The sequence below is a fragment of the Salvelinus sp. IW2-2015 genome, unplaced genomic scaffold (assembly GCF_002910315.2).
Source record: "Salvelinus sp. IW2-2015 unplaced genomic scaffold, ASM291031v2 Un_scaffold1068, whole genome shotgun sequence".
NCBI classification, from domain to species: Eukaryota; Metazoa; Chordata; class Actinopteri; order Salmoniformes; family Salmonidae; genus Salvelinus; species Salvelinus sp. IW2-2015.
This window is the reverse complement of record NW_019942714.1, coordinates 101,466-114,725: the sequence shown is the minus strand read 5'-3', so window position 1 is coordinate 114,725 and position 13,260 is coordinate 101,466. Positions and strand designations below refer to the sequence as shown.

Below are 13,260 nucleotides of genomic sequence, written 5' to 3'. Positions count from 1 at the left end.
TACCCTCATCGATTTCAAAGTACCCAACTCTGTTTTCACCCACCCTGAACCACAAATGGATCAGCCAAAAGGCAAGTATGCCTCGGGCTGTAAGCCTCGGGCTCCGAGAACTTCACCACACCTACCACCTCTGATACTTCGCCCTGATTCACTTCTATTTGTGCTCAGTTCACTTGCTACCATTCATCTTTAACAAACCATCTCCCTTTCCCCACAATTTTTAACCGGCTCAAGCTCGTTTTAACCGACTCAAGCGCTCTCTCTCGTGACATATCTTGTTCTTGCTTTCCCAAGGGACGCCATGTCACAATCTCCGTACAATCAGCATGAACCCCTCGGGATGTAGCGCTCAACTGTGCATCCCACTTATAATGCAGCTGCTTCGTGTTGATGTTATTATTTATCAAAAGCTACAGCGACACTTTTCAATTTCAAACAAGCTCGCTCTCCCCCTTCCTTCTCCGACGTGCCTGCGTTCAGCCACGCAAAACGGTCTTGATCTGCCCAATTTGCTGATTCGCTTTCCATACACCCACTCCTTTCGACACACCCACTCTCTCATACTCCGGTCGCCAACAACCCATACTTGAAACTCATGGACAAGGAACTCCCGTGAAAGCAGTTGGGCGGCCATTGGGAAAAAGTGTACGGACTAGCTAAATTGTCATCTTCAACCTAGCTCGTAGCGTGTGTGCAAAATGAGTTAAATTCGTCATAATAATCTTTAGTTTGGCTAGATGATTCACTTTAAAGATCTGTATTTACTATTTGAAGATCTGTTCATGCGTTTCACTGAATTTCCAGCATGGGAGATGGCAGTGTCATACCCAAGTTCGGTAGTATGAAGGCTTTGCTTGGGATAGTGGCCGGGGCTGGAGCCTCATACGGGATTTATAAACTTCTCAGTGTAACTAGCTTCAAGGAAAATAAAAAAAGTGCCTACAGCGAAAGTCATGGCCCCAAGAATAACTCACCCGGTGGTATAGTTCTGCAGCCAGGGAGCTTGTTAGCTAAGGTGTCCGGGTTGGATGTGGTTCGTGGAGGCGAAAGTCAGGCCGTGGATGTTGCATCAAGTAAGAACATTAGCTAGCGAGGTAACGTTGGCTAGCTAGCCAATAAACTAGCGAGCCAACTGAGCCTGTCATTTTGTCAAGCTTACGTTACCAAGTTTTTAGTTAGCTAAGCTAGCTAGTCGGTTTGTTTTAAATCATTAATGATCGTGTAGATTATCGAACGTCTTATATATACTTAGCTAGGTAACTAGTAAATTCGTGCGGTGCCGTGGTTGAGCATAAATCATTATTCATAACCTTAATTGTCGAGTTAGCATGTTTAGTCCTCTAGCTAACATGCAGCTTACATGTGTGTTGAAAAGGTTGCTGCTAGCCAGCTAGGTAACTAGCTAGCATTGTTGACCGCATGATCTAGTTTTGCTGTTGACAAACATGCCAGCGAACTTGCCAGCTAGCTTGAGTAACTAGTGATTCATGGGAAGAGTACTGTATGTCCTGTTGTCTACAAGCATTTGGCCAGTTTAAAAGGTCTCTTCCTCAGGTGACATCATCTCTAGATCACCTGGAAGCCTGGAGCCACAACACTTGAAGATGCTCCTGTCACTTCTTCAGGGCAGCCCCAACCCCTCTGACAGAGCCCAGATCCTCATCACTTTAGGAAATACTGCTGCCTTCACTGTAAACCAGGTGAGACAGGCTTCTCTAAAGCTTGTCTGTTGCCTCAATTCAAACCACTGTGAAAAGGTTTCAAACGATAATTTTCCAATTCACATGTTTGGCTTTCTAGCGGTGTCATTACTCTTTAGTGGAAAATCTGTATTTTCTTGTTATATTCAATTGGTGTAATATTTCTGAAATGTACCATATGTTAAGGGATTCAAATATCTGTATTTAATGATTGTGCCCTGTCTGAGTATTGCACATACAAGCCAACTTAATTMTCTACCCCCTCTCCCTCCCAGGATCTCATCCGTGAGTTTGGGGGCCTTCACATCATAGCTGGCTTCCTGTCAGATCCTGCACCAGAGGTCAGAGTGCAGACTCTGAATGCCTTGAATAACCTGAGCATGAACCTTAGGAACCAAGAGCAACTGAAGGTAAAACCCACCAGATTTATTTTAGTATTTTGCTTGATTCCAAAGTAAAACATCACCCCTCTAGGCACTTATAGTACATCTGAAAGGATGGATGCATGTGCAAATCAGGAGGGCTATGATTTCCTACTATGCCAATTTCTCTACATGAAATGGGACATAACTATAAAACTATCCCACTCTTGAACTTTGATATACCTGTAGAGTATATTAGGTTCAACAATAAATATATTTTTAAAATGGTATATTTTCAATATTCATGTGAGAAATACTACTCATATTACAGAGCAAACGGTAAAGCTTCATATGACACTGTTGTTTCATTATGGAGTCTTCAAAGGGGGCCTGGTTAAGGCCAAAATGTCACAAACGTTGGAACTTCAATCAATTATTTCTCAATTATGCTTTAAGATACAAGTGTCAGATATGTAAACAATCCTTCCTCCAAAATATCCTTCTATGTATTACATTTCATGAAGAAAAAAAGAAAAAATCATGGTCTGGTTTTGTTCTAGTTTCGTGCGGTAAATAAGGTAAAAATTCACAGAGCCTACCAAATGTCTAGCAGTTATCATATTGCAGATTCTAATCAAATCATTTTGGTTCTTCAGGAAGTTAATTCATTTAAAATTGAGTACCTGAAGATGGTTAGGATTAAAGGTCCCGAACAGTCATTCTGATTCCAGTGTAAAATAGCCTTTTGAGTGTCTAAAACATCACCCATAATATTTGTTTTGGATAGAAATGCAAAAATATTGAGAAATCACTCATGGCTAATTACCAAAACGTTTTAAAAGACATGCTGAGTTGGCTGGGCGCTTATATTCTTGAGCTTGCATTGACTGAAAGCTCTTTGAAATGCCGATGTCAAGCAAGTTCAAATAACATTTTATTTGTCACATGCACCGAATACAACAGGTATTTCACCTTACAGTGAAATGCCTACTTACAAGCCCTTAAACAACAATGCTTTAAGAAGTTGAGAAAAAGTGTTAAGTAAAAAATAGAAAAGAAAAAAAAAAATATCGTAATTTAACAGCAGCAGTAAAATAACAATAGCAAGGCTATATGCAGAGGGTACCGGTAAGGAGTTAATGTGCGGAGGCATTGGTTAGTTTGAGGTAATATGTACATGTAGGTAGAGTTATTAAGGTGACTACATAGATAAAAAAATAAAAAAAACAGTAGCAGTAGTGTAAAAGGGGAGGTGGGGGGGCATTTGATTAGCAGTTCAGGAGTCTTATGGCTTGGAGGTATTTGTATTTATTATGGATCCCCATCCTGGGGTCCAGCAAAATTAAGGCAGTTTATACAATTTTAAAACATTACAATACATTCACAGATTTCACAACACACTGTGTGCCCGCAGGCCCCTACTCCACCACTACCACATCTACAGTACTAAATCCATGTGTATGTATAGTGCGTATGTTATCGTGTGTGTGTGTATGCATGTGTCTGTGCCAATGTTTGTGTTGCTTCAGTCCCGCTCTGTTCCATAAGGTGTTTTAACTGTTTTTTTAAATCTAATTTTACTGCTTGCGTCAGTTACTTGATGTGGAATAGAGTTCCATGTATTCATGGCTCTATGTAGTACTGTGTGCCTCCCATAGTCTGTTCTGGACTTGGGGACTGTGAAGAGACCTCTGGTGGCATGTCTTAAGGGGTATGCATGGGTGTCTGAGCTGTGTGCCAGTAGTTTAGACAGACAGCTCGGTGCATTCAACATGTCAATACCTCTCATAAATAAAAGTAGTGATGAAGTCAATCTCTCCTCCACTTTCAGCCAGGAGAGATTGACATGCATATTATTAATATTAGCTCTCTGTGTACATCCAAGGGCCAGCTGTGCTGCCCTGTTCTGAGCCAATTTAAATTTTCCCACGTCCTTTTTTTGGGCACCTGACCACACGACTGAACAGTAGTCAAGGTGCGACAAAACTAGGGCCTGTCGGACCTGCCTTGTTGATTGTGTTAAGAAGGCAGAGCATCGCTTTATTATAGACAGACTTCACCCCATCTTAGCTACTACTGCATCAATATGTTTTGACCATGACAGTTTACAATCTACTTCCTGCTTTAGTTTTTGCTTGTAAGCAGGAATTAGGAGGATATAATTATGGTCAGATTTGCCAAATGGAGGGCGAGGGAGAGCTTTGCACGCGTCTCTTTGTGTGGAGTAAAGGTGGTCTATAGTTCCCCGCCTCTGGTTGCAAATTTAACATGCTGGTACAAATGAGGTTAAACGAATGAGTTTCCGTGCATTAAAGTCCCCAGCTACTAGGAGCGCTGGCCTCTGGATGAGCGGTTTCCTGTTTGCTTATGGCCGTATACAGCTCATTGAGTGCTGTCTTAGTGCCAGCATCGGTTTGTGGTGGTAACGAAAGTTACGAAAAATACAGATAAACTCTCTTGGTAAATAGTGTGGTCTACAGCTTATGATGAGATACTCTGCCTCAGGCGAGCAAAACCTTGAGACTTCCTTTGATTTCGTACACCAGCTGTTGTTTACAAATATACATAGAACGCCACCCCTTGTCTTACCCGAGGCCATTGTTCTATCCTGCCGAAGAAGCTTAAAACCCGCCAGCTGTATGTTATTCATGTCGTCGTTCAGCCACGACTAGGTGAAAAGTAAGATATTACAGTTAATGTCCCGTTAGTAGGATATACATGATCGTAGTTCGTCTATTTTATTATAGATTGATTGTACATTGGCTAATAGGACCGATGGTAAAGGTAGATTACCCTCATTACATTTACATTTAAGTCATTTAGCAGACYCTCTTATCCAGAGCGACTTACAAATTGGTGCATTCACCTTATGACATCCAGTGGAACAGCCACTTTACAATAGTGCATCTAAATCTTTTAAGGGGGGGGGGGGGGMGAGAAGGATTGAGGGGGTGAGAAGGATTACTTTATCCTATCCTCATGGAGACGGATCCTTACAAGGCACCCAGATCTTTGTCCACAATACCTCCGTCTCTTTCTCCTGCAAATGACGGGGATGAGGGCTTTGTCGGGCGTCTGAAGTAAATCCTTCCCGTCCGACTCAAAGAAAAAGTATTCCTCCAGAACGGGGTGAGTAATCGCTGTCCTGATAACTAGAAGCTGTTTTCGGTCATAAGACACAGTGGCAGAAACATTATGTACAAAATAAGTTACAAATAACGCAGAAAAACATACAACAGCACAATTGGTTACGGGATGGTAAAACGGCAGCCATCTCCTTCGTCGCCATTCTTATGGATGCAGTGTTGCAGTGAAATCGTCTCAAGCAAATTTTGTGATACACAAAGCAACTCAAACAACATTCAAATTGCATCAGTGATGTCAAATGTTTTATACTTCTCCCGTTTGTCATGTCTCTTGTGACGCAGTTAACAGCAGCACTGATGGATGTGTTGACTTGAACAGCCCCTCCCTCCCTTTGTTCCATGCTGGCTGAAGACCTAGCTAGCCAGTAACTAGCTAACACCAGACATAGGTGAAAGGGGAAACATATAAGTAACTTTGCCATAGATGAATATGGTAAACTTTCAGTTATATTTGCTGATACCCTACAGCAGAGGTGTCAAACTCATTCCATGGAAGGCCTAATGTCTGCAGGTTGTTGGTTTTTCCCTTCAATTAAGCCCTAGACAACCAGGTGTGGGGTGTTCCTTATTAATTAGTGACCTTAATTAATCAAGTACAAGGGAGGAGCGAAAACCCATATACACTCGGCCCTCAGTGGAATGATTTTGAAACCTGTGCCCTGTAGTCAAATGTTGGCACCAGTAGAGTAGCTATATAAACCACACTCCACTGCAAACATGCATTCTCTGATGTTGGTTACAATGCAGTACTTATTTAAAGTAGGTAAGAGAATATCGTGTTACCATTGGTGTGTTAAAATAAGAGAGTTAGGGTGATGTCACCCTGTCCCGCCTCTGGAATCAAAGTGTTTGACATGGGGGAGGGGACCTGTAACTTTATGATCAAACTTTATACATGTAGAAGCAACAGTCATTTTTCATACTTTGGTCAGCATTCTCATGAAAAACATGATTTTGACTGTTCGTTGCCTTTTAAGACCTTCCATCCTTAAGTGTTTCTATACTCAATACTCCATTCAATACCTAACCTTCTTTTCAAAGAGGAGAGGGTTGTTAACTACAACATCAATTTCTTCAGTTTAACAATCAACGTGTCTGTCCTCTGTCTGTCAGGTGTACGTGGCCCAGTTGCTGGAACTAATCGAGATGTCTCCGGTGAACTCTGACCTCCAGATGGCTGCCCTCCGGCTGCTGACCAACCTGTCCGTTACAGACGACCACCACCAGCTACTCAGGGGGTCCATCACCCTCCTCCTTTCTCTGCTCGTTGTTAGCAACCAAGTGTTACAGGTACAGTAGGAGCCATTTATGGACTGTTGTATAGCTTGTGTATATTGGAACTCAACCCAAATGTGATTCAGTGTAAATCCCAGTTATGATTGAATAATGTATTCCTACTTTTTCTTTACAGATCCAAGTTTTAAAAGTGCTTGTGAATTTATCCTCCAATCCTGATATGATGGATGACATGGTGCAAGCTCAGGTAAGACCGACATACAAATACATTTACAGTCAAAACAGACACACGGTCATCAACTCTGATATGGCCTCGTATTACGATGATTGATAATTTAGCCTACATTTAAGCTTGAACTATCTAGTCACAAACCAGATCTGTTTTCTTTGAACTGTTGGCTCAGTTCAACACCTGGGTCTTTGGGTGTGCATATCATACCTAGTCTCATGAGCCAGACTCAGTCTTCCTTTAATATTCCCCTGATTGGTGTCCTATGCGCCAGCCTCCATGGTCCTGCTGTGTCATTATTGTTTAGAGCTCTAAACTTGACTTGAGCTGTGTTGTTGCTCTCTGCGTCCTTCCCAGGCTCCAGCCTCTGTGGTGCTGCTGTTTGACGTGCGGACCAGCTCGGCGGTTCTCCTGCGGCTGCTGATGTTTGCAGGGAACTTGAAGGCCTGGAGGCCTTCTGCCCAGGTGGCGGAGGCCCTGAGGAGGAGACAGGATGGCCTGTACCGAGTCCTGCTTGATGAGTCCTCCCAGCTCCAAAGCAAACTGATCCAGCTGCTCTCTCACCCCGATGGCGAGGTCCGAGCCCAGGTGGCCCGTGTTCTCTTGTAGACCCCCATACCGAACTTCAAATCTCGACACAACCTCTTACTTACATTATTCATTTAACCTCCAACTCCAACCTGATTTTTCCCAACCTTGACTCCTTTAACCTCCAGCTCCTCCAATCTTCCTAATCCCCAGTCCTCCTTAATCATGCCACCAAACATACATCCTACTTTCAAACCTCCACCCTCTTACCTCCACACCCCAACCAGACTTAATCAATCTGCCTAGGCCTGCCCGTGCCTTCAAACACCACCCTGCCCTTCACCCCTTCTGTCAATTTCCACCCAATCTGTGTCCTACTTCTCCACTCCAAACCTCAACCCAACCATCATAAACCTTCACTTCAGAAAAATCACCTACAGCCATTGGAAATCTATTCATTTATCCACCGATCAGTGATCATAGAGGAAGGAGGCGAGGTGGAGAGGAAGCCATTTAATAGTATTGAGACTCGGGCCAACTCTCCCTCCCACTCCTCCTTCACTTAGGCTGGAATTTTAGGCTGTATTTAGAGGCAGTGCTCCACTTCCACTGTGTCTTTCTCTCTGCTGAGAACATGTTGTCCACTTTCTCTTGAGGCATCCTGTTCTAGGCGAAGCCCCTTAACCTAAACCCACTGCCAAAACCTTTCAAGCAAGGAGAATGTGTCAGTAATATGCCCTCCAACACCTCACCCAACTAACTGCTCCTGCGTGGTGTGCTGTGCATATGTAATGGCGTTGGTTTGGTGAACCACACTTGCATGATGCGTAAACTTGCCTGAGAGCTGAAGACTTGCAATTGCTCCCTGACCTAATACCTAGGCTTTAGCAGAGTGGGCTAACACATCTTGTGGAGGAGACAAACTGGAGAGGCTGGCCAATCGTTACTGTACTTTGAAGTTAGTTGATGCACACAATTTGAATGCCTTGTTGACACCAGGGATACACAGCTCCAGTCTTCGAGTGTCAAGTCTTGCCCTCTTAAACTATCAATCAGTAACTGATTTACATCTGGGAAACAAAGGTCAAGTTAGGTATATCTGAAATGTGTGCACTAGCAGCTTAACGCTTTCAAGCGGAAGGGGTACTCCCTACAGACTGCTTAAATAAATTATAGGCTGAAACATTCCGTGACTTGAATTGTTTGTTTAAAGCACTGAGATAAGAAAGATGACAACCAGCTCGTCTCAGGCTTCCTATAAAATCATACAGCTGGTGAATGAGACTGAGCCAGGTCAGACCTGAGAGGACTGGAGTTATGGACCCCTGATGCTGGTGTGTAACACACTAGACAGTTTACAGAGGAGCGAGGGAGACTACTGTCACTGATCTCCTGTTTGTATGACTCAATAAATGTCAATGGGGTTTTCCCTGATCCAACAACATTCACATCATCCAAATGGGATTTTTTAGCATTGATCTCATAAGATATGAGCTGAGGCTGATTTGAAGTATAGGCTGCACTGTACTAGGTTTCTCCAACTCCCAGCACCTAGTTCAGGTAACCGTGGCCAGATTGAAGACCATGACTGTTTCAGTGTTTCCCCTACCCATTGTTTCCCCCCCTCCSCCCTGTATAGTTGTTCCCCGTCTCAGCAATTTTTGTGCCAAAAGGCCTGGATGTGGCTTTGAGGGCCTTTGCGCCCCACCTGGAAAGTCATCTAGGGGGAAGACTGGATAAATATATATATTTTTAGATAGGTGTGTCAGTGCTGGTCTGGAACAAAAGCATGCACACCCAGAATTTCTCTGGGACTGGAGTTAGACCTCACTGGTCTGGTCTGTACAAATGCTGCAAAATTCTGATGTCGAGAGACTCCGTGCCAGACCCAAAACTATCTCTTCTCCCAGGCTTTTGTGTTTTAGAGCAGAGATGGGAAGARGGATGTGTATTTTTTAATCAGTACCAACGGTAGCATCCCATTGTGTAAAGCTTATCTACTACAGTTATTCAGGAAATATTTATTTTGGATTATTCAATTGTTTCTTGTTTCAACCCAGTTTTGGCCTTCTTAATGTATAGATTTGTTTAGTTTGTTTTACATTTGTGAGTAAATATGTTTTATTTTAAAGGTGACTGCCTCCAACTCTCCATGCCTCATTATTTGAGGTTCCTTTATTTCCAGTAAAATACGATGTGCAATCTATGCCCTCTAGTGTTGAAGCTGGTAAGTGGTTCAAAGCCAGCATATTATTATGGCACTGTCGGTTTCTCTGACCAAGAGGGAGGGGAAAGGTTTGTGAATGCTCCCCCCCACATAGCAAAAGATTATTCATGTTTTCATGCTAATACAACTCTTTCCACAAACAAAAGCAGTGAGAGCACACATATTGATTGTATTGTCAAAGTCAGACCATGTAGACCAGGAGCATAACAGTTTATTTAAGCAGAAAGACATTTGTCAATCACAGTGAAGACTCCTCAGAGGAGGAAGGGGAGGACCATCCTCCTCAGTGAATTTCATAAAAATAGTGAAACATTAAAGTTATCCTTTTTAGATAAAACTATACTAAATATATTAACGTCACCAAATAACTGCTTAAAACACACTAATTGTCAATGAAAGTCTAAAGTAGCCTCAACAGCACTCTGTAGGGTAGCACCATTGTGTAAACGGAAGACAGTTAGTTTCCGTCCTCTGGTCACATTGACTTCAATACAAAACTTAGGAGGCTTAATTATGACAACTTCCAGAAGACACCCTCCAACCTATCAGAGCTCTTGCAGCATGAACTTGTTGGATGCATTTGCAGTTTGTTTTGTCTGTTTCTGAGTAGGGATATCTTCCCTTGACTCGACAGCTTGGGTAATGGGCTGGCTGGTTGAGTGGGGCTCCCGAGTGGTGCAGTGGTTTGAGGCACTGCATCTCAGTGCTAGAGGCGTCACCACAGACACCCGGGTTCGAATCCAGGCTGTATCACAACCGGACGTCATTGGGAGTCCCATAGGGCAGTGCACAAATGGCCCAGCGCTGGCCGGTGTAGGCCGTCATTGTAAATACGAATTTGTTCTTAACTGACTTGCCTAGTTAAAGGTTAAATTAAATAAATTCAGCTTGTTCATTATAGGCATCAAAACTGCTGGAGTCACCTCTATTAGCTCCAAAAGAGGAGTCAACATAATTCATGTAATTTCCAAAGCCACAGGGTTTGTAAGGCACTTCTTTTGCCCCTTGTTTAACAGGGACTTTGACATGTTGCTCTGAGACAATGTTAGGGACTGTTTCCCTTTTAGATGGGATGGTGGGTGGGCTGATTCTCTGAGTGCTCACATAGCTTCCACTGCTCTGAGGAAAACCTCAAGTCTGTGCTGGAAACTCTTTCCACAGGTCACATATTTGGGCTTCTTGCTGATGGGGACTTTCAGCTATTGCTTAGAGAAGGGAGAAGTCTTCTTTGACCCAAGGCCTGGTTACTAGTGGGCTTGGGAAATAAGATGTTTTGACGAGAGAAGCCTCTAGGCCAGAAGAGCTGGATGCGGCAGGTCGGTACGCTGGAGACATATCTGGATATGTCTCCAGCGTATTGTGTTTGTGGGCATTGGGGACTGTGTCATTATGGCATCAAAACTGCTAGAATAACCTTAATAGTTTCCAAAGCGACTTGAATGCAAGAAGCTGGACATCGGGTCTGGAGCCCATGTCTTTGGGCTTCTGAATCGGACTGATTGGGACTTGGTTCTGCTGCTCAGAAACTGAGTGACCAGAGGGCTGGTAGTTTGTGGGCTTGGGAAATAAGATGTATTGGCTAGGGGGGCTGACCTTTAGGAAACTCACTTAGCCACCAGTTCTGTAAGGACCACATTGTCCAGAGGAAGAGCTAGAGGGGGAAGGTCTTTGTACATTAGCTTTCCTTGACCGCTGGACATTAGGAACTCTTCCCCCGATTGCTCAGTTTGGCCGGGCGGCCAGCTCTAGGAAGAGTTGATGGTTCCAAACGTCTTACATTTAAGAATGATGGAGGCCACTGTGTTCTTGGGGACCTTCAACGCTGAATAAGTTTTTTGGTACCGTTCCCCAGATCTGTGCCTCGACACAATCCTGTCTCGGAGCTCTACGGACAATTCCTTRGACCTCATGGCTTGGTTTTTGCTCTGACATGCAATGTCAACTGTGGGACTTTATATAGACAGGTGTGTGCCTTTCCAAATCATGTCCAATCAATTGAACAGGGGTGGGAAAAGTACCCAATTGTCATACTTGAGTAAAAGTAAAGATACCTTAATAGAATAGTGACCCAGTAATAGAATAGTGACCCAGTAAAATACTAGAGTAAAAGTATTTGGGTTTAAATATACTTAAGTATCAAAAGTAAAAGTATAAATAATTTCAAATTCCTTACATTAAGCAAACCAGATGGCACTATTTTATTGTATATATACAGTTGAAGTTGGAAGTTTACATACATTTAAACTCCGTTTTTCACAATTCCTGACATAAAATCATAGTAATAAATCCCTGTTTTAGGTCAGTTAGGATCACCACTTTATTTTAAGAATGTGAAATGTCAGAATAATAGTAGAGAGAATCATTTATTTCAGCTTTTATTTCTTTCATCACATTCCCAGTGGGCCAGAAGTTTACATACACTCAATTAGTATCTGGTAGCATTGCCTTTACAGATGAACGTGGAACCTTCAGGCGTTTGGAAATTGCTAGTAGTCTGGCTTTTTTATGGCGGTTTAGGAGCAGTGGCTTCTGTTGATATAGGACTAGTTTTACTGTGGATATAGATACTTTTGTACCTGTTTCCTCCAGCATCTTCACAAGGTCTTTTGCTGTTGTTCTGCTATTGATTTGCACTTTTCACACCAAAGTACATTCATCTCTAGGAGACAGAACGCATCTCCTTCCTGAGTGGTATGATGGCTGCGTGGTCCCATGGTGTTTATGCTTGCGTACTATTGTTTGTACAGATGAACGTGGTACCTTCAGGTATTTGTAAATTGCTCCCAAGGATGAACCAGACTTGTGGAGGTCTACAATTTTTTTCTGAGGTCTTGGATGATTTCTTTTGATTTRCCCATGATGTCAAGCAAAGAGGCACTGAGTTTGAAGGTAGGCCTTGAAATACATCCACAGGTACACCTCCAATTGACTCAAATGATGTCAATTAGCCTATCAGAAGCTTCTAAAGTCATGACATAATTTTTTGGAATTTTTCAAGCTGTTTAAAGGCACAGTCAACTTAGTGTATTTAAACTTCTGACACACTGGAATTGTGATACAGTGAATTATAAGTGAAATTATCTGTCTAAACAATTGTTGGAACAATTACTTGGGTAGTGCACAAAGAAGATGTCCTCACCGACTTGCCAAAACGATAGTTTGTTAACAAGAAATTTGTGGAGTGGTTGAAAAACGAGTTTTAATGACGCCAACCTAAGTGTATGTAAACCTCTGACTTCAACTGTATATACGAATAGCCAAGGGCACACAGCCAGGGGTACACTGTTTAGTCAGTCTGCCAAATCAGAGGTAGTAGGGATGATGAGGGACGTTCTCTTAGTAAGTGTGTGAATTGGACCATTTTCCTGTCCTGCTAAACATTCAAAATGTAACGGGTACTGTTGGGTGTCAGGGAAAATGCATGGAGTGAAAAAGTACATTGTTTTCTTCAGGAATGTAGTGAAGTAAAAGCTGTCAAAAATATAAATAGTAAAGTACAGATACCCCAAAAAACTACTTAAGTAGTACTTTAAAGTAATTTTACTTAAGTTCTTTACACCAGTGCAATTGAATTTACTACAGTTGGACTTCAAGTTGTAGAAACACCTCGAGGATGATCAATGAAAACAGGATGCACCTGAGCTCAATTTTGTGTCTCATAGCAAAGGGTCTGAATACTTATGTAAATAAGGTATTTCTGTTTATTTAGAATACATTTGCAAATTAAAAAAAAGTTTTCTCTTTGGCATTATGGGGTAGTGTGTGTAGATTGAGGGAATAAAAAAAATAAAAACATTTTAGAATTAGGCTGTGATGAAACAAAATATGGAAA

At 42.4% G+C, this 13,260-nt stretch overlaps 1 protein-coding gene across 1 annotated transcript; it reads left to right on the top strand.

The window, feature by feature from the left end:
- Positions 1–589: 589 nt before the first annotated feature.
- Positions 590–7,959, top strand: armc10 (armadillo repeat containing 10). The gene is made up of 6 exons (XM_024136997.2): positions 590–1,073; positions 1,555–1,700; positions 1,976–2,110; positions 6,322–6,498; positions 6,620–6,691; positions 7,031–7,959. Exons 1-6 carry the CDS (start codon positions 806–808, stop codon positions 7,280–7,282), a joined length of 1,050 nt encoding a protein of 349 aa, XP_023992765.1. The 5' UTR covers positions 590–805; the 3' UTR covers positions 7,283–7,959.
- The last annotated feature ends 5,301 nt before the right edge of the window (positions 7,960–13,260 follow it).